Source organism: Rhea americana, unplaced genomic scaffold, assembly GCF_003343005.1.
Source record: "Rhea americana isolate MKP2758 unplaced genomic scaffold, rheAme1 scaffold_9, whole genome shotgun sequence".
Taxonomy (NCBI): domain Eukaryota; kingdom Metazoa; phylum Chordata; class Aves; order Rheiformes; family Rheidae; genus Rhea; species Rhea americana.
The window spans coordinates 1,410,424-1,436,576 of record NW_028187088.1 but is presented as its reverse complement, the minus strand read 5'-3'; the positions used below and the strand labels follow the sequence as shown (position 1 = coordinate 1,436,576).

General features: G+C 39.1%; 1 protein-coding gene across 19 annotated transcripts in view; it reads left to right on the top strand.

Moving 5' to 3' along the window:
* SOX5 (SRY-box transcription factor 5) overlaps window positions 1-26,153 on the top strand; it is a 636,975-nt gene that overhangs the window by 314,942 nt on the left and 295,880 nt on the right. For 13 of the 19 annotated variants that reach the window (XM_085324095.1, XM_085324094.1, XM_085324087.1 and 10 more), the window contains exon 1: window positions 25,615-25,743. The exons of 5 other annotated variants lie outside the window; for them this stretch is intronic. In XM_085324095.1, coding sequence (XP_085180221.1) covers window positions 25,652-25,743 — 92 coding nt within the window. In that variant the 5' untranslated portion in view covers window positions 25,615-25,651. Of the gene's footprint in view, window positions 1-25,599; window positions 25,744-26,153 lie in introns of those variants that run through there. One more of the 19 variants, XM_085324097.1, reaches the window with a different exon arrangement.

The window sequence follows — 26,153 nt, the reverse complement described above, 5'->3', positions numbered from 1 at the left end:
TTCCTGTCTGGCAACTGAAGASCATGTTCTGGTACACTTTTGGTAAGTAGCCAGATTGGTTACATCTACACAAACAGATTCACAAAAAGTTTAATTTGAAGAAATTCTTAACCTATGTTTTATCCATGCCTGGAAGTCTGTAGCTGACTGAAAATATGAGTTAAGTCTGAGTACTGGAGTAGTGCTCAAGTTCTGGCACAGGGTTTCATAGGTATATAAAAAGTAGCCAGGACTGCAGCCATGAGCAGTAACACCTTATTTTTATGATGTAGAAAATGTATCCCCTGAATTCCCACAGTTAACTTGTGCAGCTCTGTAAGTGATCCAGATTATATCTGCACTTCCAGAGGTTTTCCAGAGCTCTGTTGATTCTTCTTTCACTCACCAACTCTCCATCTGTTGACAGTGACTTTCTCCTCTATTACCTGTGCAAACCAGAGCTTAATAATACATTTTCAAAACTTCAAAAATGCTATTTTGTGCTACTGTGGCACAGAAATCCATAGAGGATGATCAGAAAACCAGGAGCTTGTTGTCCTCACACCTCTGGGAGTACCCACTGCTAGTATACAATGTTTTATACTAAGCTGTACTATTTTTTTATACTCTGTTCACCCACATGGTCTCCTGTGATTTGCAAACATGAAATATTTACATTAAAAATCTATTGCATATCACAGGAATAGGAGAAAAAGATGCATTTTGAAACTCCTCAGAACTAAGTACCTGAAGCAATTAGGAAATCTTGACAGTGTATAATAACCATGGAGTTTTTCTTCCTGTTTTTTAATGGAGACTAAGTGAGTTGCCTARATTAGTATAGCGCTGCGCATGTCGAGTAGGTATGTAAAAAACTTACCTGCTGTGTAGGGGGGGGGTCATCCTGTGCTATTAGGATGTACATGAATTTAGCTTTAAACCTGGATGGCTTACTTGCCCTCTTTGAGGCCAGTGGGACTACTTTCAATGAGTAACAGTACCATTTTCTGCAGTTGAAGGGGTCAGCTTCTGGAGCATAGTACTCCAGAATTCAATGAAGCAAATATTGCTTCAAACGGAGGATTCTAAACAGTAGCAAAATACATCCCATCCTCACTTTCCTACCTTTTCTTTCGCGRTGTGATCCGTTATGTAATATTACACATTTAAGCTGGGACCAGGCAGAGAAAATTTGCTAGCATTTCCACATTTTATTAATATTAACCATCTCTCTGTTTGAGATCAGCTTCATATAATGGTTTTGGAATGTGATGCTCTTAATTTGCTCGGTTTTATATCTAAACTATTGTGCATTGGCCACTGACCTGCCATCAATCAACTCAAATGCCTCAGTGCCCTTTCCATCCATTTGTGTTTTCTCTGTATGTGCTGAGAATTAGATTTAAAGCAATGTGCCAGTGATTAAACAATTACTCTGTCCTCTCTCTTACATATCAATAATTTGAAAGACAAAAAAGCCAGCTATTCTTTTGTGTGTTTGACTGTGGCCTCTAGCTTTGAATCTAGTATATGATGACAAAGTGTTGTCTGCTTAAAAAAAATAATTGTAACACATGTGGCCTTTTCAATTCCATTTGGGGACCTCTAACCATCATAAAACAAAGAGAGCAATTTAATGCAGGCTTTGATAATGTCATTTTCAGTCACCTTTTAATTAATAAACATGAAAAGCCTGAAATTGGATAGATCTTCTGAACTAACAATGGCAGCAATATGAACTCATTTTCAAAGACAATTTTAAGGGTATTTGAAGGTGGGCATTACTATTTAGGGAAAGGTTGGAATGACAAGCTACCAATTAACAGCCACTAAGACATATATTTGGACTGAGACTGCAGGACACTGATATTATACTGCTCTTCATGCAAGCATCTACTTTACATGATGTAAGAACAGTGGAACAGATGTAGACAGTGGAAGTTTATTACTCTGAAGTCAAAGAAAGCACGGGGTAGCTGACTTGCCTAGCAGGTTGGAACAGGGATTGGCCRTGGGCCTGAGATGTGCCTAATGTGTGTCTTCTCTTTCCCTCCACACACCATTCTGAAGGCTACTGCTTCTCCATATGCTCACTGTGGAGGCAAAGGAATAGTCCCTGCTACTGTAGCCCATGTCGGTATACACACGAGCTTCTTGGAGGCTGTTAAAATAATCATTCTAAGTGGATAAAAGTCCACAGAGACTGCTTGTTGTTTATTAGACCACAGGGCTTCTATTTTATTTCCTGGTATTTGTAGACTGCACAGCAGCCCAGCTGCTTGAGGAGGCCTGTCACTAGGCTTCCCCTTTCAAAGAGCTTGTAAAGTAGAGGAGGAGAAAGCAAGAGGAGAAAAAGAATGGATGGGACTCTAGAAATGGCTCTGCTTCCCATCTTCCCATTGCTTTTTCATTCTCTCTCTCGTGCTTAGGGACATGCAGTGTGTAATCTGCAACCAGAGCTGAACTCCAGGTGTTTTGACAAATGTAAGCTTGCTCCAGATTCTTATTTTGAGCTAAAATACCTAAATAAGTAAAAATAACAGTGTAGAAAACGTGGAAGTTCTCTGCTTCAGTTTACATGCTCCTGAAGAAGGGATGTTCAGTAGTGTTAACTGGAACATCAAGTGCTGATTTACAGTTATCGAGGGAACTTGTCCCTCAACAACAGCAGTATGATAACAAGAAGACTTGTCCTTCTCCTGAAGGATCCATTTATTACTGCTAATCAGTGTCTTGCTCTGTGGCAAAAAGCTGTCATTTTAAGTTGCACRTATCTGGAAAATATAGCCAAAACATTTGTTTTTAAAAAGCTTCAAAACTTTATAGGTTCAAAAAATCGGATTACTCAATGTACACAACAGAAAATTGGTCATAGTCCATCTAATTGGATACATAGTAACCTAAAGGGTGATCTCTGCATCTTAATGCTAATTTTGATCTGAAATTAACTCAGGAGGAAGAAAAGGTCTCCTTTGCATTGCGACCTGAAGGGAATGATTCCACACACCAAAATGCCCTATTAGGAAATCAGATGAAAGAGTCCTGAGTATATATCAGGAAAATACCTGTTGCTAGTCATTCACCTTTCCAAACCAAGTAAATGTTAAATTCAGATCCTTCTGTTGATCACATCTGTGAGATTTGCCCCTGGGGAAAGTGTCTGCTTCTATGTGTTTACTGTGTAGCATAAATGCATAGATGTTCCTAAGCCATAAGTGATTCACCAGCTTTATGTAAAGTATGAACTGTGTGAAGCCATTTGTAAAGTAAGCAGAAACATTCTGTGGTGACTGTATCTGCCATTTGATTTCAAAGTATAATACCTTCAGATTTCATTATATTAGGCTACAGCCCCAGTCCTTAAAGAGATTTAAATTCCTGAATTCCRTTGATTTCAGTGAAAGTTAACCCATAGCATAAGCTTAAGTTTCTAAGTGACTATAGTGTTGATATTTATAGTACAGGTTTCATCTGAAATGAAAGGTTGTACTCTACCTGGGAAAAATAAATACCATAGAGGGAACTCGAAGGGTGCGGTCCCGTAAGAGCATCCTGAGTTTCCACTACTATAAGGATGTTTCACAGATCCCCCATCTRATTCACAGATATTCAGGAGAGGGAGTTGGCTCAGCTGCTAATGAAATGAAGAAGTGAAGATGACATTGCACAATGAACTGAAGGAAAAGCCTATATCAAACTGAAGTAGTAGCAATGATTAAAACCTGCAGCTAACTAGATTTTCCCAGCAGTGTCCCCTCCTGATATGACTTGCACTTACACTGGTGAAATAGTGACAATGCATCCCAGAGTAAGAGTAGTCCATTTGCAAATATCCTTTCTGAACTGAAAGAAAAAAAAAAAGAGCAGTTAATACTTATGCAGAAAGGAAAATATTCTTATCTCATTAACAGTCTTTCTTTAAGCTTACTAAGATTAGAATACTTAGTTATTTCAAATTGGTAAAACATGCATTCATTATAAACAYGGTTATAATGATAACTTTGTAGATAATAATCAATTATTTAAATATGAATTATTTCCCTACATTAGAGTCATGTTTCAGCTGTAATCACCTCGGATGCTCGATTCCTCCCTCCTTTACGGCACCTCTGGCTGTGTGTGGAGCATTAACCGTTTGCTTCCAGACACAGACTGGGAAAGTGCAAGTCAAGAAACAAAATTTGCTGTGTTGTCCTGGCTAAAACTAGCATGTCTGCTTTAGACTTTCTTAGGTGGGACGAAAAGGGGGGAAAAAAATCACCTTGACCCTCAAAAAGCCACCTTGACCCTCAAACTTTTTCCTCTCRTTTTTGTAAAAAGCTTGCAAAAGTGCACTGGAAGCAATGCTTGTGGGCTTAGTAAATCAATAACTGATGCCTCGGCTGTTTGCAAGTACAGGCAATCATCCATTTTTAATAAGAATTCTGAGAAGATTAGCACCCTGCAACAAGAGCTTCATTTACACTGTTGCAAGGCTTAGCGGCACAATAAACTCTCCAAGCTTGCATATGCTTTGTAACTCTAGATGACAATTTAACCAAGTCCTTTGCCTCTCTTCATGGTGGGGAGAAAATCCACCTTGAAATACTAGATCTCTTAAGCATGTGCAACATGCTAAACATTTGTAAGATAGACTATTCACAACGTTTATGTGCAGCGAGTGGAATTTAATCTCTTTTATTTCTTGCTCCAAGTCTTGTCAGTTGTTTTCCCCATTCTTTAGTAGTCTCTTTAATATGGTTTGCAAATATTTAATATATTCCCTCCGAGGATCTCAACACACTTTCAAGAGCTAGTTTTGCCTTGCTGTGACTCTGCAGTGTATCATCTAGAATGTAATAGCACTATAATATACCTTTTTATAGATATATAAACTGAAACATTGGGAAGTTAAATGATTTGCTGGTGGTTATATTTGGAGTCAGTGACAGAAAGGAAAGAATTCATAAAACTGGACTATCAACCTCCTATTTTAACCTCCAGACACACTGGTGCAATTCATTTCATCTACACTCAGATGTCTTCAGCGTAGATACTGTGCTCAAGTTAGTTAGTTGTCTTGTTCTTCCTCTTTGGGCAATGCAGAGATAGAGGCACTTCTGAGATACAATTCACCTAATCCTTTAGTAGATATTTAGAGTGGGTCAAATGAATTGTATCCTATGAATCCCTGTTTCTCTGCACTGACTGCACAGAGCCTGGCTCGGATATTAATAGTTATACTGAGGTTCTGTGAAGTTAGGTAAGATAAATCACATCCAAGCTCTCTTTCCCACAAATCTTAATTCTGAGTGCTAAGTGGCTCTTTATCAAGGTTTCAAGAAGAATACTTTGGCAATACGATTAATTAAATACTGAAAGGGAAAAGTTGGCTGCTGCCAGATGCAACCCAGCAAGACAGAGGGGTCTATTATTGTCACAGAGCAGTGAGCTGTGTATGGGGAGAGGGAGAACTTTTGAGCAAACGTTCTTTGTTTTAGCACGATGGGCCAGTGCCCATATTTAGGCACTGGAAGGTTCATAAAAGTGTCAGTGAGGGTTTTCCAAGGTGCCTAAGCACTACTTCTGTAAGTAGTCTTGCATACTGTGGAATAACTTCTAGTTACATTTTAAGGCATTTTTGTGAATCTAGCCCTATGTCCTTACAAAAATATATATATATATGTACTGATATCACAAGGGAGGATGAGCAAGAGAAATTTATATTTCACAGTGGGAGTAAAATATACTGGAGAAACTGTACTGCATTGTGGCCTGGTGATTTATATGCTTGTAGGGATTAATAACTTCTTTACTTCGTAACTGCTTCATAGCACAGCTGTGTCTTTCAGTCTGTTCTCCCAACTTTCCAAGTAGCAGTGACAGTTCTGGATGGAAATCCGTTAATACAGAAGGAGAAATGGTACAATGGAGCTGTTCCTAGACAGTAAATCACAAAACAATGGTTAATGGTTTGCAAAGTTTAGCAGTAGGATGTATGATGTTGACAACATTGTGGCTGTGCTGACGGTTCACTGAATTGACAGTGGCCCATCTTTGCACTTAGCAAATCCAAATTTCTTGGGAACCAGTTTCTTAGACTGGTATTTGCAACATTATAGATTTACTGGGACAGTTATTGTTGCAGTCCTTATGTTTCAATTTGTTTATCTTAATTGTAAGAGGAAAATAAGCTCTAGCCTGATAATTCAAACACCATCTTTACTAAAATGGTAGAAAAATCTAAGCAAGGTTTTCRTGAAGTTTAACAGAGAGTATGACACAGATGGTTATACCTGGAGGAAGAGGATGTAGTTAAATGTATATTCAGAATTTAGACTGACAGTCAATAAAAAATTTTACAGATAGAAAAGATGTTTTAAGAGTATAGCACTTTGGATTATTGGACTTTGAGTCTTTTTCAATGCTTTTGAGACTTATTGCCCATTTATACAATCACCTCTCATAGAAAAAATAAAGCGAAATTCCTCTCAGGGAGTAATTTAAAAGAAGCTAAAGCACTAGGAGATGATTTGGAGCAGCAACCCTCCACTGTTGGAATGGTTAGTATATTTACATAATAGTGTCTTCTCAGTTTGGCAGAAACGATCCAGTGAAAAATAGACAAGTACTTGACCATTTTAGAGGAAAAATGTATTTCATAATGAGAGTTCATCCTTTCTAATATTTCTTCCTTGGTGTCAAAGGATCATCTTCCACTTCTTTTTGGCCTGTGAAGAAAAGCTCCATTGCGCTCTTGCTAAATTGTCAGACAGGCCTCTGTGATTACACCATGCTGAATCTAATGTTTAGGAGACGCTCCCCATAAATATCTGCAATCTCTTTCTTCAAATCTTTTTCATGAAATCTGCTTTGTCTTAATATCTAAAGAAAAAAAGCTTGATAGGCCTCTGAGACCAGTGCATAATTATGTGGAGTAAACACATTTCATTGCTTCCATACTGCTCAGTCTAACTGCTGCCTCCTGTTTCATAACCTGCAAACTGCTAGGTTTTCTCTGTGTTTATGTAGCAACAACCATCTACTGGAGGACCTTGGTCCCTGGCTGAGGTTCCTAGGCACTCCTCTTTATAATATAATAATTCTGTTCTGATAATCACATAGGTATAGAGACAGATGCTCGAAGTTTCATCTATTCTTAGATGGCTCACTGAACCACAGAGGTTAAGTGGGACCACAGAGACAAAGAGAAGAGAAAAAAAAGAAAAGTTAACAATGTTGGTATATAAAGTGTGTTGTTTTTGAACAATGTCAATCTCCTAAAAACATACACTTGTTAAAAGGTTTTAGGCTTGTGTAGAGTACGGAAAGATCCTATGCTGAGGTCTGAAAATGTTTATAATGGAATTTGGCTTCAACAGAATACAATGATAGGTGTGTTTTATGTTGGGCTAGGAAAAGAAGGTAAGAATTTCATTATGAATATCTTTGTAAATAGACCATTAATCATCATGATGGATATAAAGTCTAAAACGTGGCATAGCTGGCAAGCACATTCCTTAAGTGAATCTAACCTGAACTTAATAAAGAAATGCCAAACTAACTGCGGAACACTATTCTGCCAAGATTCAGACTCCAGTCAATCATCCTGCCAGGTGACAGTGTTTCTAATGCTAAGACAATATATCATTTACAATCTTAGTTGCTACCAACTCAGCAGAATTAGACTAGTTACTGAACAAAACCCAGTAGACTACTGCCAGCTGTGCAGAAGTTGGGCCACTGCCATTCTTTGAGGAAGACTATGAACTAGACCCCATCTGGAAAAGAGAGCAGGAAGAAGGGATGTAGCCAGTATTGCTCTTAACTGCCCAAAGTGGCAGCTCTATCAACTCTGCCACTGCTCGGTTTGGCTGGTTAATGTCAAAGTGGCTCCATGCTGACATCCTTTCCCTGCAGTTGATGGCACTGCTGCTGGTTACTCACTGAGTTTGAGTGCCTTCAGAGCACAACAATTTGTGCAAAAGCTGAAAGAGGTGGAAAGGCTCTTGTATGCTTTTCGACTTTTTGAAAGAAAAGGTAGAGATGGTAGTTTATGTGTGTCAGTTAAGCTCAGATAATTCCTTCTGTTCCCCAAACTATCTCAGAAAATTACAGTTCTCTTCTCACATACTTTCCATGAAAAGAATGCATAGAGCTGCTCACAGATATCTATGCTATCCTAAACAGAGAGCCTCATTTACATATGTTTCCTCTCAGTGTAATTGAAAATGTGTCTGAGGGTTCCTGACAGTAAAAGAAGTACACAAATTTAAAACAAGTGCAAGTTATTGTACGTGTAGTTACTTTAAGTGAAATTTTCTTTAAAATATGTGTTTGGGCATTGCAATTGCCCACATGCCCCAAAATACAAACTTAGAGTTGCAAATGAACTTGTAGAACTGAGGAAGTTTGTATCATTTCCCATGACTTTGGAGCCTTCAGGGAGAATTAACTGCTATTTTCTTTTGGTCCTTTGCCTCTGTGCTAAAATTGGTGCCCAAGCTGGTATATGGCTTTGAATTCTGGACAGATTTCCAGGGTAGGTACTACGGGTTTGCCACATATGGCATCAGTATCTTAGAGTGGATTCTGAATGGCACAGAGGAAGGCCAGTGCAGGAGGTATCTCTGAGAGGCAGTGGCTCCTACTGAGATCCTAATTCCCTGGGAACCCAGAGCCCCAGCCTCACACAGAGGCATGATACTGCCAATCAGCTGATTGGCAGCATGTTGCCTCTTTGAGAGGCAGCGTCTGTTGGCTCCTGCAAAGTTCCTGCCAGCATTCTTAAATTCTAATTTGGGAAAGAAAATTACAATCTGGCACATCACCGTTGGAAGGTTGCCGACCCCTGCTCTACACTGTACGATCAGCAGCCTCCGAGAGCAGTTGTATGAAACTTCCTTTGTTTTGTGCATCAGGAACTGATGTCTGAACATCGTTCTTCCACGGGGCTGTATTCTACCTAAACTTTACAAYGCCACTGAGGACAGCAAAGGCAATGGAGTTGTCCACGTGTTGACAGTGAACAAATTGTCTATTCCTATTGTTGCTGCATGAGCCACTAGGTAACCAGATTGATTTTATGATCCCTTACTGAGTGTTCAGGACTGGTGCTTGAAAAAGACATCTTTTATCTGTCAGCCAGTAAATCTCACATTGAGTTGCAAACATACTGGAAAGCTAGAATTCAGCAAGACTGTTTTCATGAATAGAAACATTTTCAGAATAGATACTCTCCTGAACACAGTTGTTTTACAGGAATTAAAGAAGTCCTTATGGTGGATAGATAAGCCAACTCAGGATAAAATAAGAACCMGTCTACACTTTGAACTGTTGTTTGAACAGAACCTTTCTGAAGAACTCAAAAAGTTCTGAGTGATRTTGGTCTTTTTTCCTCTTTCCTCTGCTTTTTTTCTTATCAGACTTAATTGGGAGCGAATAGTGTGTAATAGATGAGAGGTTTTTTTTTGCAGCATTATTGATGGGGATTATAACAGATTTGTTACCAAGCTTTTTTCTGGTTTATCCACATTATTCAGGATCTTTGATGTTTGACATTAATATAAAGCAAAACCCTCAATTGACCTAAATCCCAAGCCCACACCAAACAGCATACCAGGTGCAATGGCCCCTACTGTTAGCCTCTTCTCTTTAGAAGAGTCATAAATCCAAAAGAATACAACCTAAGTAGGAGCAAACATTGAGTTTTCCTTAAATGAATGTTCATTACACTTCCAGGTCATCCAGTAAGTACTATTCCATCCCTTCCACCATCTCTGCCTTCTTGGTAACAGATTTATGAGAGGACTTCAGAGGAAGTTGCAGAATATAGCCCCTGTGAGATCCAGCTGTATTCTGAACTTGTATCTTGGTTTCTACAAATCTTTGCCGTCTATTCAAAGAAGTTAATAACATACTAGCAGTGATTTAAAGAAAATAGAGTTCCTCAGTGAGAGAAATTGTGGATGTTGAGACTACCATTTCACCAAAGGAAAACTCCAGATTTTAAACCTGTTGTCAAGTTTTTAATGATTTTGCACTCTTGCACAGTATTCTATATCTTGGAAGTGCTCTAAAAACATTATCTGGCAGATTTCTCTTGGAAGTCCCACAAAATAGATACTGACCTTTTCTAAGAGTTGGGATACTAGCGCTAGACTTGATAAGAYGTTACTTAAAGATCTCAAAGAAGCTAGATCAGCACTGGCATTATAAATTGGGGAATTCCTACCCTATAGTTGCCTGTTCAAACTATTAGGCAGCTCATCTTTATCTCAATTACAGTTTCTAAGTCAAGAAATTAGATGTATTTTGTAATTTTTTCAGTGATACAGGTTGAAATCAAAAAAGGGTTAATTTTGTAGCTGAAATCCCTCAGAAATTACTAAGTGTCTTTAGAGTGTTCATTTAAGAGTGTCCTGATGATATAGTAATACTTAGCTCATACTATAGTACTTCTGTCCTGTGTAGTCTTGGCTGAGTGTGCTGTTTAACTGTACTGAGAGATTCATGTGACAAGATTTCTGAATATATCTTAGTTCAGTTTGACCGTAATATTTAACAAGTTAACTGTTGCCACACCTTGAACATTTGAATGGCTTTGGGGAGATAGTCAAGTTCTAGAAAATCTGTATTTTTTGAAAACAGAGATATTAATTTTAAGAAACTACTGAATATCAAGTTCAAACTCTTGAGTTTACCTGTATTTACAGCCTGTTCCCAGTTGGAGAGCTTTATCCCAACCCCATGCATTTTCTTTACATCAGGAATATTTTGTTCTCTTTAATTGGAACTGCACTTAGGCTCAGATCTGCGAGTATTTAAAGTGGAATAGTGACAGGGCTCAAGTGCCTAAATAAAATCTTGTGATTCCAAGAACCTCTTCTCAGCTTCTGTCTACCCTGATTGTGCCTAAACTTCACAGTTACATAAGGTTTTCTTARACTTAAAATAAAGCACATCCAGAAGTGCTGCTATCTTGGTAGAAATGAACAGTATAGCATCTATCTTCCTCAGAAATTGCTCAGAAGCCACAAAGAAAATGCTGTTCTATCCAGGTTAGTCTCTCCTCTCTCTGAAGTGGATTCAGGTGTACATTTCTAACCTCTTAGGAGAATGGTCCAAACACCCGAATGCAAGAGAGTCTGGGATTGGCTGAGATTTGTTACTCTCTTAATGAAATTGTTCATGTTGGCCAGAAAGAATAAAAGATTAATTTGGCTGCAGAAAGTGATTCCTCTCCTAGCTTAATGAGTTAGGTAATGAGATAATTCTAGTATTTTATCTATGGCCGTTTAGCATAAAATGAAGAAAAAGGCCATGGAAAAGGGTCTGGAATCCCAGGAACCATCTTCTCAGTTGAGTACCTTACCTACCTTATTAGTGGGTCATCATCATGTTACTCCCTTTCCAACCAAAGTAAGCTTTCTGCATCTTGTAGCAKCTTTTAATGAGGGATGTGAGATTTCTGCATTTGACTAGGTTGTTGGGTAGGTTATGTTATTGGCATTTTGCAATAACCAGACCTGGCTGCCAGGGCCTGTCCCATCACCCCAGGGCAATAGGGGCAGCTGGAGCAGCTGTCCCAGGTCCAGGACAGTGGTGGGGCTGGAGCCGGCACTGCTGCAGTGTTGCAGGGCAGAGACTGATGGCCCTAGGCTGGGCCAAAATGGGGGAAAGGGCTGGGCAGGGAAGAAGGCTTGGAGGTGTGCAGGAGAAGGCAAGGCTGGGGGGGGGGGTCCCCGGGGCCCTGACACCTCTTACTGGTCAGCATCTAAAGTAAGTTAGACCTGCTGCTTAGCAGCTCCACCAAATGAAAATGGTTCATTTCTTCCTGCTTTACATTTTATGCATAGTCTAATGACAGGTTTGCTTTCATATCCTTTGAGATTAGTCTTTATTTCAGACAATGCTTTCAACACTAAAAGGGTCATAAAAATAGACAGTTCTGAAGAGCTTAAAAAGAAAAACTACTAGTCTTCCATCCTGCTCCCTCCCCCAAATTATTTGATAATGGAATGGGAAGCTTTCCCATAATCTTTTGCTTGGTTTTTGCTAATGTGAACCTGTCAAAGATCATGGCATTTCCTCGCTGTGTGATGTGGAGCCAGCTGGAACCATAATCTGCCCATGTTTTCCATCATCTTTGTATTCTGATAGGAGCCTCTGCTTAGCCAAAATGAGAAAGTACCTGTTGTTCCTTTCTTGTGGTCACACTGGGGCAGTTTCCTTCTTAGTTAAATTGTTGCCAGTTATGAATAAATGAGACCAAAATCAGTGGATTTTCTGACCAGAACCCATACCCTATTCTTATGGCAGTTAGAGAGGAAAGTACTTCAAGAAATGACACTTCCACTTACTGCCCCAGAGAAATACTTTTAAGGATGAATTTGGAACCCTCCTCCTTTGGCTTGAAGATGTGGAGATTTGGAGCTGTCAAAATACCATCCTTCATCCTCTGTCTTACTGCTACAGGAAAGAGAAATAGCACTTTTATATGAGCATGTGGATTTCCCTACCAGAGAACATGAATAACTTTATTCGTTCGCATTGTAGTCTTCCTAGCTGGAGTGCCTTCAAGAGTGGGCAGCCAAGGCAAATTACAGCCTCCCAGCCCTTTGGTTTCAAGCTCCAATAACTGTGTAGCTGGAGAACACACTTAGTTTTCCGGTTTCCGATTTCCAGACTATCTCTTCTGGTCAGTATTGCATCTGTTTTAAGCATTAGTGTTTTGCATGTAACATCTCTCAAAGTCTAATCCATTGCTATGGACCCACCTAGTGACGGCTTTATAGATTCTTTATATTCATATAGACTTCACACTTATCCCTTTGTGACTTTTGTTTTTGATGTTTGAAATGGATCACAGTAGCTAAACTGCATACTTCCCATGAATAATTCTTTCATTCAGCTTCATTTAGCTTCATTTAAATACTGAGAACAAAATGAAATTATGTGACTACATGTRAATAAAGGCATAAGTACATACAGTGTGGTTGCATCATTAAAGAAACGACCTAAAATATTTTAAACATATTTTACATCACTAGAAATAAGAATTGCCTGCCACCAGTGAAGAAACTTCTACTCACTGCTGTGAGAATGGAAATGGTCAGTATTAGCTTCCAGTTGAGAATGATGTCAGAAGACCTGTATTTTATTGCTGATAGGGATCTTGTTCTRTATCGTAACTGACTGAGTGAACATCGTAAATTTGACAGTTTCTCTAGAGATGCAAACTGTAAAGAACTGGGCAACATACTATGGCTTTTAGTGATAATCTACTGCTTCACTGCTTTGTGCAGTGATCTATGAGATTTTTGGACAGCCAGCAACGGCTCAGCAGTATGTGACTCTTCAGCAGCAAATGCTAAATATCTGAAAGTCCTAGACAGGTGCTCCTGGTTTATGCAAATAGTAACTGTGTGCAGTCAGGCTAACGCGACAAAGATGCATGGKATTCACTGTCCGCATGGTGTAGTATCCCATTAAGCATATGCGGTGAGCCTGTTGCTTTTGTACTGCCCATGTAGGTGGGTGTGATCCTGCTTTCTGTGGTTTCCTGTTTTCCATTAACCTGTAAATCCAGATAGACCACCACATTGTTTCTAAGAGGTCTGCTGACGGTAGTCCGCCTCATGTAAGGGACTCACTRTGTTGTATTAATAATTGAATATTCGTATATGAAGGATTACTACGGTACATAGATTTTATGTATAGTAACCTTTAAAAATACARTATTTGGAACCTTCTGTTAAACAGTCTGCATTTTAGGGATAGGTTACATTACAGACCCTGTATGGTACCAGAGATAGAGGCAAAGACACTATTTTTATTAACCATTAATGAAACTAGTTCTCCTAGCAAGTATTAAGTAACCAGTTCTATTAAGTAACCAGTTCTCCCAAAATTCTAACTCAAGCAAATACTTCATAAGTTTTATAAGTATGTATTTTTAAAAAGAAAAAAGTATTTCTGTTTTGGTTACTGTTGAAATGTTTCCATCCTCATTTCATGTGCTTTCTTTCCCCAACTGTAAAAGTAGTACAGGCTTTTACAGTAGTCATACAAAACCCTGCAATCAGATTTTTAAATGCTGGCCATTGAATTATTACTAAAAAATACTGTATTTCTCCTTACATGGACTAGTCCAACCAAGAACAGAGACAGTCAAAAGCCTTGCATGGTGGCTTAATCTCACAAAATCCTTAGTGCAATTTCCTGACACAGGAAGCTACAGTTCTCTCTCAGCTGTAGAGACTTGATGCTATTTCATACCTCATTGAAAAAGGGAGGCTCTGGTTTTATTGGCTGCCTTGGCAAATCTATGTATGATGTAAGGTTGCTAACCCCTGAGGGATTAGCAAGTCCAGGGGATAGATTTGGTTCCAAATGCTGGGAGAACTTGGTTTGCATGGCCAAGTAGGTAGTATTAGAGGAGGAAGTGTGCTGTTGGATAGGCRTGGCTTAAAACCGCAGCATCTCATACTCATCGCCAGCTAGAAATAGAAGAGAACCCTATCCCAAACAATAGCGTAGTGTCTGGAGAATGGATTGGTCTGCTGAAATTTCACAGAGTAAATTCAGATGTTTTCTAAAATGCTGTGCGTATCAAGTTTGTAAACCACTTTTTTTTTCCTATCGATATTGTAACACAGAATAAGAGTTAAAGAGGATAAGGATTTTGCTTAGAGTCCAAATTATTTCTTTGTCCTACTCTATCACAGAAGACTGAAGAGGGAGATCTAACTTGTAAATATTCTTTTGCAATGTACTGTTAAAGACAAAAGTGCAGGGAAAGGAGGTGCTAAACCCATCAAATGAAGAACAACAGAGTACCAGGTAAAGTTAGATACATTAAAATGTGCTATTGGAARCTGATGGTAAGCTTAAATGCAGCTGCAAACTTCAATTGCAGTCATTCTTTTGACACTGGCTTCTAACCTATAAGGTTGGAGAAAGCAATTTTTCTGCCTCTTCTTAATAAAACAGTAGAATTGATGCTGAGAATCAGTCTAATGAATTTTGTTTCCCTACTTGATAAATTGGTTGAAATACCAATAAAAAATAAAATTAGGAGACATATGGATGAGTGTTGTGATACTGCAGCTACCAATCAACATAGTTTTTGTAAAGAAAAATGATGTCTAATGGTAATTCCTTGATCTTGTCAGCAAATAGTAGAAGACATCCATTAGATAGTATTTATTTGGCCTTAYAAGAAAGCTTTTCACAAAGATCTTCACAAGGGACTATTAGAAAAGTGGTTATGGAGTAGGAGCAATTTCAAGAATTAGATAGTGCCTAAGGGACATAAGACAAAACCAGAAGTGTATGATCAATGTTCAGAGTAGGAAAACACTACAGAAGGGGTATCCAAAGTCAGTGTTGTAGGTGGTATTTTATATATATATTAATGAACTGAAAATGAAGGTGAAAACAGTGATACAAAAACATTCGCAGCTGATGTAAAATCATTCCAGTCAGGACTAGAGAAGATTGTGGAGGACTCCACTGGGGCTTCTTGCAGGGTAGGAGGATAGATAGGTTGGTTGCACAACAAATGTGGTGTTGACAAATGCTAAGTATTGCACATTGGGCAGAAAATTTGACTTGATGATACTCTCTGCTCTGTTGTAACTATGATCACTGGGGATTAGAAAGGAAGGTTTGTATTTCCTTATGGAACACTTAATCAAAGCAGATGGAATGAGCCAAACATGAGATTTAGTTGTTGAAAATGGAATAATWAATAATGCTGAACAGACTAGAGTGATGTATGTCAACAGTAAGCCCTTTCCTGTAATTCTGAGTTCTGTATAGGTTATGCTAAAAGATGTATATAGCAGAAATTAAAAAAAAAAAAAAAAAAAAAGAGGCAGTACACAGTTTAAGGAGAGTTCCATATGAAGAAAGTTAAGGGACTGTTTAGAGAAAAGATGAATATTGAAAAACAGAAGTTTACAAAATAATATGTACTATAAGAAAGGAAGATCCATTATTTCTTTTAACTTCTTCAGCTGTTACAGAAACAAGTCATTCAGTCAAATGGAAAGGTAACAAATACAGAAAAGAAAATGTGAAACACTTTTATACAACTTAAAATTGACTTTTGGACCAGTTTCCAATAGGATTTCCATATCTGAGAAAGAAAGAAAGGGGAAAAAAAGACATGCTGATATGCTCRAATGTAAGATTTTGGAGTTAGCAGGTTGTGTGCAAACCACACATCTAACAGGAAGGACTCTGTAAATAGCTGCAGACTTGGTCCAACTGGCTTAACCTGCAAAGCCCTCAGCTGGGGCTGGGAAGCTGCACCAGCCAGCTGTGGATGTCAAGGTACACCGCTGGGATAGTACAAGGACATGCTATGTCTTGGTTGGTACTTTATTGTGGCAAGCTCAGTAGTGTGCTTGCCCATTTCTCATTTGTTTATTGATTTTTTCCTGTCTTGCAAAATTTGGTTTACTTTATAGTTGAGGCCACTTTACACTTAGGCCAATGTTGTGTTAAGTAATGTGTATCTTAGAGTTAAAGCCAGCCACCAGAAGACAAAGACTAGGAGTAAACTTACCTCTCTTATTATAGGTTGGTTGTCCAGTCTGAATCCCCTCCTTTTGAGACATCCAAGACATAATACAATGGAGAACTTTTTTCCTTTGTGAACCACTCTGTTGTATGTGTGTTTGACACAGGAGTTCTCTCTTAAATTCTGTGATATTTTTTGAAATATCAGTTATAATGAAGCTTATTTTTATTACATGATGCACATCTTTTTCATGCAATTAAACACAAAACCCTACTAACGTCATAAGCATTCGTTTCGTAACCAATGTGTCATGGACCACAAATCACTTTACAGTTGTGATTTTTCTAGAGATGGTAGTCATGAAGCTGTGCGTAGCTGTTCTTGTTCTAAAGAACTGTCCTGGCCACATACACCAGGTTAATTTTCACTATGATATTGGGGCCCCTCTGAAAAACTTTTGGCAAGTTGCAAAAGCCACAAGAAAGAAAAAGTAGGTGTCCCTGTCTCCTTTTATCCTTTTATTTTTCTAAGCTGCTTTTTCTTTTTCTTTTTTTTTTTTTTTTKCTACCTCAAGTTTCACCTGTGATGTTCTCACATGTGAGGTCTTTGCCCAGATTTTGAACCACATTACTCTCAAGAAAGGGCAGTGGCTATATGCAAATAACAGGAGAGCTAGTTGACAGGAATGATTGTATGGGGTCAAATGCTAAAAAGGTAAGAATTTGATGGTGATTCTTGTAAAGGTATCAAAAGAGTATCTTCTGATATCTGATGTGGTGGCATTCAGTGTTTCTGTATTTTGACATTTTTCTGCATATGCTTAAGACTGTTAACATGCAGAGGTTGTCTATTTTATTTTATTTTATTTATTGGGCAAGGGTCAGGTGCTTTGGAAATTATGGACTGCATTCTCAGTGAATCAAAATATTTAGGTTGCTTGTGAGGTTCAGTCCTTGGCATCATGTCACTAATTACTTCTACACCACTTTGAAATAATGACAAAAGGAAAATGCATCCACAAAGAAAAAGAAATTGCACTTTTTAAAACAAAACAAATCATCAGAAAAAGAAACTGTTATTTAAGGGGAAAAGTGGGTGACCAAACATGCAGTCTGGATTCAATACAATGTTATATGGCAAGAGAAGAGACACTCAGCTTTGGATCTTCTCCAGGTAGAGGAAAATTTATGACGTAACATTTCTTTGATAAACATTCCTGAGAAATGAGGTTGTGTTTTAATCTTAATGAATGTTTGCTTCAATCCAGTGAGGTTTTGTGTCGGCCATAGTTTTTTGTATCTTCTTTCTAATTCTTTTATATTGTGCATATACTTTAGTCCCCACTGTTAAAGATCTGTCCTGCTTACAAGCTAATTGGCAATAGACGGTAGTCAACCCTGTACCTCGATTGCATTAGGGATTTTGCCACGTGACCCTGGATGTTCTGATTTTTTTCCCCATATTTATGCTTCAGAATACTGTAGTAGAATTTTGTGTGTGCTAGTGGCACCACAAAGTGCAGTGGCATTTCTAGGGGTCTTCAGTATGCTACCTCAAGCAATGGTTCCAGCCTATAGCTGTGCCAGGTAATGAGACGAGAAGCAAGAGTTAAGCCTCCGCAGAACTAGTAACAACAACAAGCCTTTGGTCTGTTTTATCCTGTAGCCATGTATATATTTCTCTATAATAATGACTGAATCCTCTATTTGGAGTCTGTCTGTTGTAAATAAGAATCCAGCTTTTTACTTTGGAGAAAACCCCAAATGACATTAATTTTGCTTTTACCCCAAAGTGGCAAATTACTGATAAAACTGCATCAGAGCACTGTTAAAATATAGGAATGGGCATAGTGTGCTTTTGTAACTTTATAAATGAAACGTAACTCTACATACTCACTGGTTACTGTTTCAGTGTGGTAAAATAGAATAGGTGTAAAATAGAATAGGTGTAAAATAAAATTTATAACTGCTTCTCTTACAGAGATGCATATAATGTTATTAGAATCCTTGTTTAATTTACAATTTGGTCTTCAGTGGCATGTATAACAAGTTAAATATCAGTACAGTGCATTTAATAAACACTGAGTTGTATTAGCTTTATCATAGATTGTCTGTATAATATAGGGAATTTGCATGTGTGGTAGAGTGGAAAGTGAATATATTTACAAATTGGTTGTGAATTTTTAAAATGGACACTTCAGTATCCATATATTTTGACACGTGTATTTTCTATATAGTATTTGAAGGAATTCTTATGATTATGCAGAGTAAAAAGGAAGAAAACAGATAAGTAATTTATAGAATGTAAGAATATTACCATTTCTGGTTTYTTCATCTATTTATAATTACGCTCTGAATTGTAAACTGGTTTGGATAGAGGGTATTTCTTACAAAAGATTTAATTCTTCACTGTTCTTCCAGTTCAAAGTGAGCAGAAAATGTTAATATTATCTGTTAGTATTTTGTAGTCTTACTCTTTTTTTTTTCTGGTCCAAGTGCATAAAATGAAGGGCAGTCATGAATTGAGATCTATGTGTTTGTATCATGCCTACCACAGAAGAGCTCAAGCTGAAGGTGGCCGCTAGACCTATGGAAAAAGTGTCATAAATTATCATAACAGCGCTAAATGACAACCACTTCTAGTGTAGAGAGGTGGACAGTAGATGTACAGCTGGGAGCTTAGAAAATTTTGATCGCAAACACCGGAGTAAACCTCAGRATCACAAAAGGAAATCTGGAATGCCTTCACAAAATGTATAGGACTTAGTGCCAGGGATTATTCCAAAACACCTTTGTACTTTGAATTGCATGGTGCTTTTTTATATATCAGACAGTCAATCAGCGAAAGCAAATCTGTTTTAAATACAGTGTCCTTGGTGCACAGGTTAGTAAGCATAATGTAGTGGAAAGAGCAGTCMGATTAGAGATATAGCGCCAAAATATGATGACTTTAACCCTATTCAGTGGTTAAAAAAAAAGAGACAGCATAGTTATTGGGGAAGGGACAAGAATGCAGTGATAAAACCTGCAAGAATTCTGTGAGAGTCACTCAGACAAGCCCCTTGGGTTAAGCAGGAAGATCTCTATTAGTTTCAGAGCACTTTGAATCATGCTCAACAATTATTATCTACAGTATATAAATAGATCAAAGTTGTATTAGTAGGATATTTATGTTCGGAAGCTTGTGTTTGGCAATAAAACTTAGGCTGCCTGTTCAAAAGAGGCTTGGGATCCACCAACTCCTCCTCCACACATACARGAGAAAAGGGGAGTAACTTCCATCTGATGGGAGCTGGTTATATATAAGAGCTGAGTTAAGTTCCTTGTTCAGTATATTGTGGGCAGGTATTTACATTTTCCTAACAGTCATTAGAAATGACACTGAGAAGGAACATCCTTRTTGGCATGGTCATCCAAGAGGCTGAAGATTGGAAGGGCACTCACAGTAAACAGGCCTGTCACTCAGAAAGTAATTATACTAATCCGGATGGAGGTGGAATAAGGAGACTCTGGGTAAGGTGAGACTTTTGGTCTCCTAGCAGGACAGTACGTTTTCTGTCGGGGAAAAAGAAATACTCAGAAAATAAAATAGAAAAAAATATTTAGAGCAACAGATTCCTATAGTATTTTTTTTTTTTTGTACAAAACCTTAATGAGAAACTGCAAATTTGAAATCTAGTTTGTTTTTTAAACTGTTTCAAGCACAGCTCCTATCCATGGACATGCCCATCTATTCTTTGTGATTTTACACACTGTCCTGTTTTTATTTATTTTTTTCCCTCAAGTTGCTTCTATACAGACCACATCTACTCAGATAGACAGTAAAAGGACCTTGCTAGCTAACTGACAGTATAGAAAAATAATGAAGCACACTGTATACAAAATAAGTAAACTGAAAAAAGAGCAGAAATTTGTCCCTGATTTCTCTCATTTGCATAATTAGAACTTTGGGGTCCCCCCCACAGGAGGGTATATATAAAATTTAATTTAGTATGTGTTTTTTCTTTTAAAAATTATAGTTTAATTTCTATGTATATTAATTTTGAGGTTCCTTTGCCCTAGTGGATGTGGAGTGGACAGAATCAAAGTGTGCTGACTTGATTTTAAAAAATGATTAGAATCTTTATTGTAAGATTTAGTGACCTTGGGGAAGTTTGAATTCAAATTTTAGGTGAACGATCTTTGTTTTAGGTGAAGGTACTTCTGTAGAGTGATGTCAATTCTCTTTTACAGGGAGGTCTGCAGATGCTAGGCCAGTGCTGAAATTGCACGTAAATAGCTGTTAAATTAGGGCTTTCCATTTGCAAATTAGATCGTTTTATTTTTTCCTTGAAGAAATTCAGCAAATTGAAAAACTCTAAATAGCACAGGAATTTCAGTTCTCCAGACTGCCTTTTGCTTCTCAGATTTTGCTATACTATATTTGGCACTTGGTTTTGCCAACAGCAAACATGCCTGATGTGGCAATTACATTTTTTTTTTTTAAAAAAAAGCATAAATTAGGTATATTTCTAAGAGTTAACTTCTCCTCTTGACACATGTACTTAATTCCCATTAATGGAAATGGCAGTTAGGCATGCACACTGAAAGGAAAAATCTGTTCCTAAGCATATGATCCAAACTGCATTGTAGCTAAACATTTCCATACTCTGCAGTAAGCATTCATTATTTGCAAGATATTCTTCATAGTGAATGCATCAACCCCACCCCATTCTCCCTCCATTCTCTCTCAACCTGTTCCAAAACATCCTTTCTTAGAAATTTTACAGATTCTTTTTAATGCTGTAGTTGTTTTGGATACATGCCTTAAAAAGAAAGGGTCTTCAGAGTTTTGCATATTTTCTGTGAGAATTTTCCAGTAAAACATTCTGTGGAACATCTTACACTTCCTTGGACTTTGTAGGTCTCTATTATTAAACCTTACAGTGGAAACGACAAAACCCAAAAAGCTCACTTTTTTTTTCCAGCACTTCCATCACTTACTGTATTGTAGCATCTGCCAAAGGCACTAGGCTGAAGTGTTATCATTTGATGATTTTAAGAACTTTTTTTTTTGTTTAGTTTAAAATTTTCTTTCTGCCAATATGCCTGTATAAAAACCTGTGGGTTAGATATATCTAATATTTCAGAGTTACGGTATTTCTAACTTGAGGAGAGTGGTTAATTCATTTTTCTTTTTTTCTTTTTTTCTTTTTTTTCTTTTTTTTTGGTTCACTTCTTGAACTGGAGAACCAAAATAGCAACAAAAATTCAGCTAACTACAAAAAATTGTATAAGAGTTTATAATTTATTTCTCTCATCTAAATGAAGGTTGGAGATTTTTGTTTAATTCAACACAACTGTCTTGTTTTACATGGACCTTTCTGTGTTGGGCACCTGTAAGGGAAGTAAAGCAAGAGAAATGGAGATTCACTAAACTGCTGTGGAAAAAAAAAGGCTTAATTTTCTCACCAGTTGAAGATATTTGAACTTATATATCCAGAATTCTGAATTTTAGAAGACAATTGGGCATAGATCTCTTGCATTGCAAGCCAATTTTGTAACTACTGACCTACTCAGTAAAAAGAGGCATCAGGACTTGCTATTACCAGTTAAAAGTTTCAAGACAAGGTAGAACTTCACGTGTTAAAAATTGGACAGTTGAGTGTTAAATAAACACTGACTTGAGAAATAGGAAAATATATCAAAATTGCTTATTTTTCTATTTTCTGATAAGATAGCAACCTTTGTTATATGTCCTCACCATTTCTAAAAAGCAAATCCTTGAAGTTAAGGCAATATGGTTTGTAGGAAGGTTTCAAAGATTCTCTAAAACCATTTGTTTGTCCTTCTTTTTTCTCCCTCTTTCAGTTGTAGTTTGTCATATTTATGAGAACATAATTTTATAGCTAGAGATACAATGGTATCAGCAACAGCAGGGTTTTGGTTGGTTGGTTGGGATTCCCTCCCCTTCCGCTCCTTTTTGGACCCAACTTGGTTTCCTTCCATGGAGCTGGGAGAGGTAGCTCAGTAGTTACAGAARACCTAAGATGAATGAAAGCAGGAAGAAGGACAGGTAGCTTAGAAAGTGTAATGGCATAATGGTAAATGTTATAAACTAAGGTAGGGAGGAAAAAAAATGGGTTCAGGTCAGAAGCATTCAGAGAAGTGGTCTCTGCTTCCTTTCTTCCATTTCCTCTCTCCTTCTCAGCTCCCCGTCTTGCTCAGTTTTCTTTCAGATTTCTCCCCTGCACATTTCTTTGCTTCCCCCCCCCTTTTGTTATGGCTCTTTGTATATTTTTTGGTCTAGCCAAAGTCCTGTTCCATACTTCCTGATATTGGTGGTGATTGTTCATGTTTATAACCATAGCAGCTGAGAGCCAGCCAAGAAGGAGCCCCATTGTGTCACTGCATGACACAAACTTGGAGGAGGACATCATCATTGCACTGAAGATCTTACAGCTTTTGTAGGAAATGATATAGGAAGGGATAAATATATGTGAACAGAAGATGGAAAGACATGGTAGAAAGAGGGCAGTTGCAGGGCAGAAGTGATATGAAAAGACTATGAGGTTAGAGAGCTGAATGATGCTAACATGCAGGCAAAATATGATAGACCTGTTCTGCCAAAACTGTTGATAAGTCTTTGAATAAGAGGTCATCTTCATTATCCCCTAGATGAGGTTTCTGACTAGCTTGCTTTCTGCCAAGGCCATGTGTGAAGAAGCAGAGGAAGTAAAGCAAGAAGTGGCAGAGAGGAACAGCATTGTGAAAGTACTGAGGGGCAATGGTGCATCAAAGGGAAATGAAAGCTCAAGAAAAAGGGGCCTTGAAAATGTTGAAAAGTGAGAGTAAATCTCTGAAATGCATTTTAACCAAATAGTTAGATGTAAAAATCATGCCTTTGTAGGAAAAACAGCTGAAATATACTGTTGGACACAGGGGAAGAACATGTTTCAGCAGCGTAAGGACTCTTGCCAACTGTGGGGCGCATGAGATCTTTGTTTCTCATCCTTTTACTGYGGTTGGCTAACTGTGTCGGCGTGGGCAAGCTGCTTAACCTGTCTGCATCTTAGTTTCCTTATTTGAGGCCAAATGCGCCTACTAAGTAGCCCCCTACTCCACACAGATTTGCTGATTTGAATAGAGCCCCTGTGGCGTGAGATACTTTTCAATACAAATAAAGTTTTGGAATAGGCCCTAATTATATTTATTRCCTGCAGAGGAGTAATGTGAGACTCAACATGGTTTGAGACCCTCAGCTGAAAGAAAGTATTTAGAATTGTTCTTTTTAATCATCTGCTGCCTTTTCAATGTCTATTCCGTAACTATCCTAAAAGGACTAGCTACTGAACAACAAATAAAAAAAAAATCATTGTATGTATTAACTAGGTTTGTCAGTCTGCTGTGAATGAACCTCTGTGGAAAATATGATATGCYGGGGGCTACTGAAGGAAATCAGTTTACCCTGCCCCACAGTGAGGAGCCATTAGATCCACCTCACGCCGGGAGCTGACAGATTCTGCGCGGCTCTGCTCCGAACACTGGGATAAGGCAGGCTGCAGAGACAGTCTTTGCGGATACTCTTTTATGAACGATAATGAAGGCGCCTTCGCAAATTTAGCTGCAGTGTTTTGTTTCAAGAATGGTGTAGTGCTCTTTTGGGACAATGTGTGTAACTTGCAAACGGCTTTGCTATTTGTGATTAAAGCGATCATCCCGGAGCTCTAGCTGATAATGCCTTTATGCCGCGCTGGACTGACGGGCCCCTGCGCGAGCCCGCCGTTTTACATGTGCGTTGAGAGTAAAGAAAAACAAATCAGAACAGTGTAGCTGTTGGATATTAATAAAAATAATAAGCTTTTTTCTGATTTTTTTAAACTAGTGGGCATGAAAATGTTGAACGTTTTACGGCCACTCTGTGTCGGCATGTGTGCGTGCACTTGTACGTATTTWAAAAAGTAAACTTGCTTTCTCCGTGTGACTAGGAGGTGGGGGTAAGCAGGGAAGAGAGGGGAGCAGCGGACCTAATCAGACTGCGGTGGGGTGATGGGGTCAAAACCTCATGGTTTTTAAAGGCCCTTAATGTTATCCAGCTGCAAATTAAAAAAAAAAAAAAAAAAAAAAAAAGAGAGAGAGAGAGAAAGGAATTAGGGTTGGGGAATTGGAAAGAATGGAGTATAGATATGTGCTTGTGTGTGGGTGTGCGTGCATGTGTGTGTGAAAGAACAGGCAGACTTAGTTTTTCCTTTTTCCTTTTTTTCCCCCTTTCTTCTTCTGTCCCCCTCTCCCTCCCCGCCCCGATGCGAGTTCAGTGCCAGGCTGGACACTGGCCGTGCAGACTATTGAGCCATTGTCTGCTCCGTTTCCACAACGGCCCCCAGTTAAACCGCGCGGGCTTTGAAGGGAATTTCCTCGCGGGATTCTCCACAGCGGACCTAATCCGGTGACCTGCCCTGGCGACAATGGCAGGCTCCCCGCGGCCGCGGCCCCCCTCCCTCCCTCCCTCCCTCCCTGCCCGCCCGGCTCCGCCGCGGCGGCGGGGCGGGCTCTGCGCGGTCGCCTTTTGTGCAGCCGGAGCCCTCCCAGTAGGAGTGGAGAGCGGGTCTCCCTCTGCCTCCGCCGTGCGATGCGGGGCGGCGGCGGGATTCACGTTGCCTTCGCCTAACGCCTGCGGGTGCGCGCGCCCCCACCCGCCCCCCGCGCTCGCGCCCGCGCCGTTAGACCAGATGCTGCCGTGCGCTGCCCGGCCGCGGCCCCGGCCGCGCGCGCGCGCGCCTCTGTCACTTCATGTCAAAGGTCCATTACCTGATTTACCTTCCACTGCCTGATTTACCTTCCTCGCCTGCCGGGTCTCCTGTCTAGATAATTGGGGGAGCGGTACGGAGGCGCTGCGCCGGCAGCCCGCGCCGGGGTCCCTCAGACCTCTCCYGCGGTTTGTCCACCTTGTCCGTCTGGGCATAGGAAATTAAGAGAGATCCACAGCTGAGGGGCTCCTTTTGCTTGCTCAGAGAGGGGGGAAAAATAAAAAGTAGGTGGGGATTTTTTAAAAAATCCCTAGAAAGACAAACTGAAAGTTTATTTTTGTTATTGTTTGTGTGTGTGTGTGCGTGAGTGCGGTGTGTGTGCGCACGCTGTTTTGGCATGTGGATACCTTTTCCCTTCCACACAACAGGGCTGTTTGATGGAGTTTGGAGCTGGGGAAACTTTGGTTTTGTTGCCAGGACGGTTCGCAGCACTTTGTGGAAAGCAAGAGCTAACAGTGAGACCGACAGAGTGAGTGACAAGTTGTTTACAGGTTTCCTTGAAGGGGCCTCTGCTATATTTCAATCTGTCAAAGTTGCTTTTCTTCCCTCAGAACAATGCCTGATTGTTGTGTTTTTTTTTCCCCCTCAAAGAGAGAGAAAGAGAGAGAGAAAGAGAGAGAGAGAGAGACTGAAAGGGGGGGAGAGAAAGGAATGAAAATTCTTTGGAGTACAAATGCCTTTGGTAACATTTTTATGTGTCTAATCTTTTCTCCCCTATTTCAACTCTGAGAGAGTTGATAACTGTTTCAATTTAATCAGTCTGCTCTTGTTTTATCTTCTTTCTCCACTGATCTTCCTCAGCGCACAGGGGATTTGCTCCTGGTTTGCTGGGTTTAGGTGGATTGTTGGTCTGGCTTTTCTTTCTTTCTTTCTTTCTTT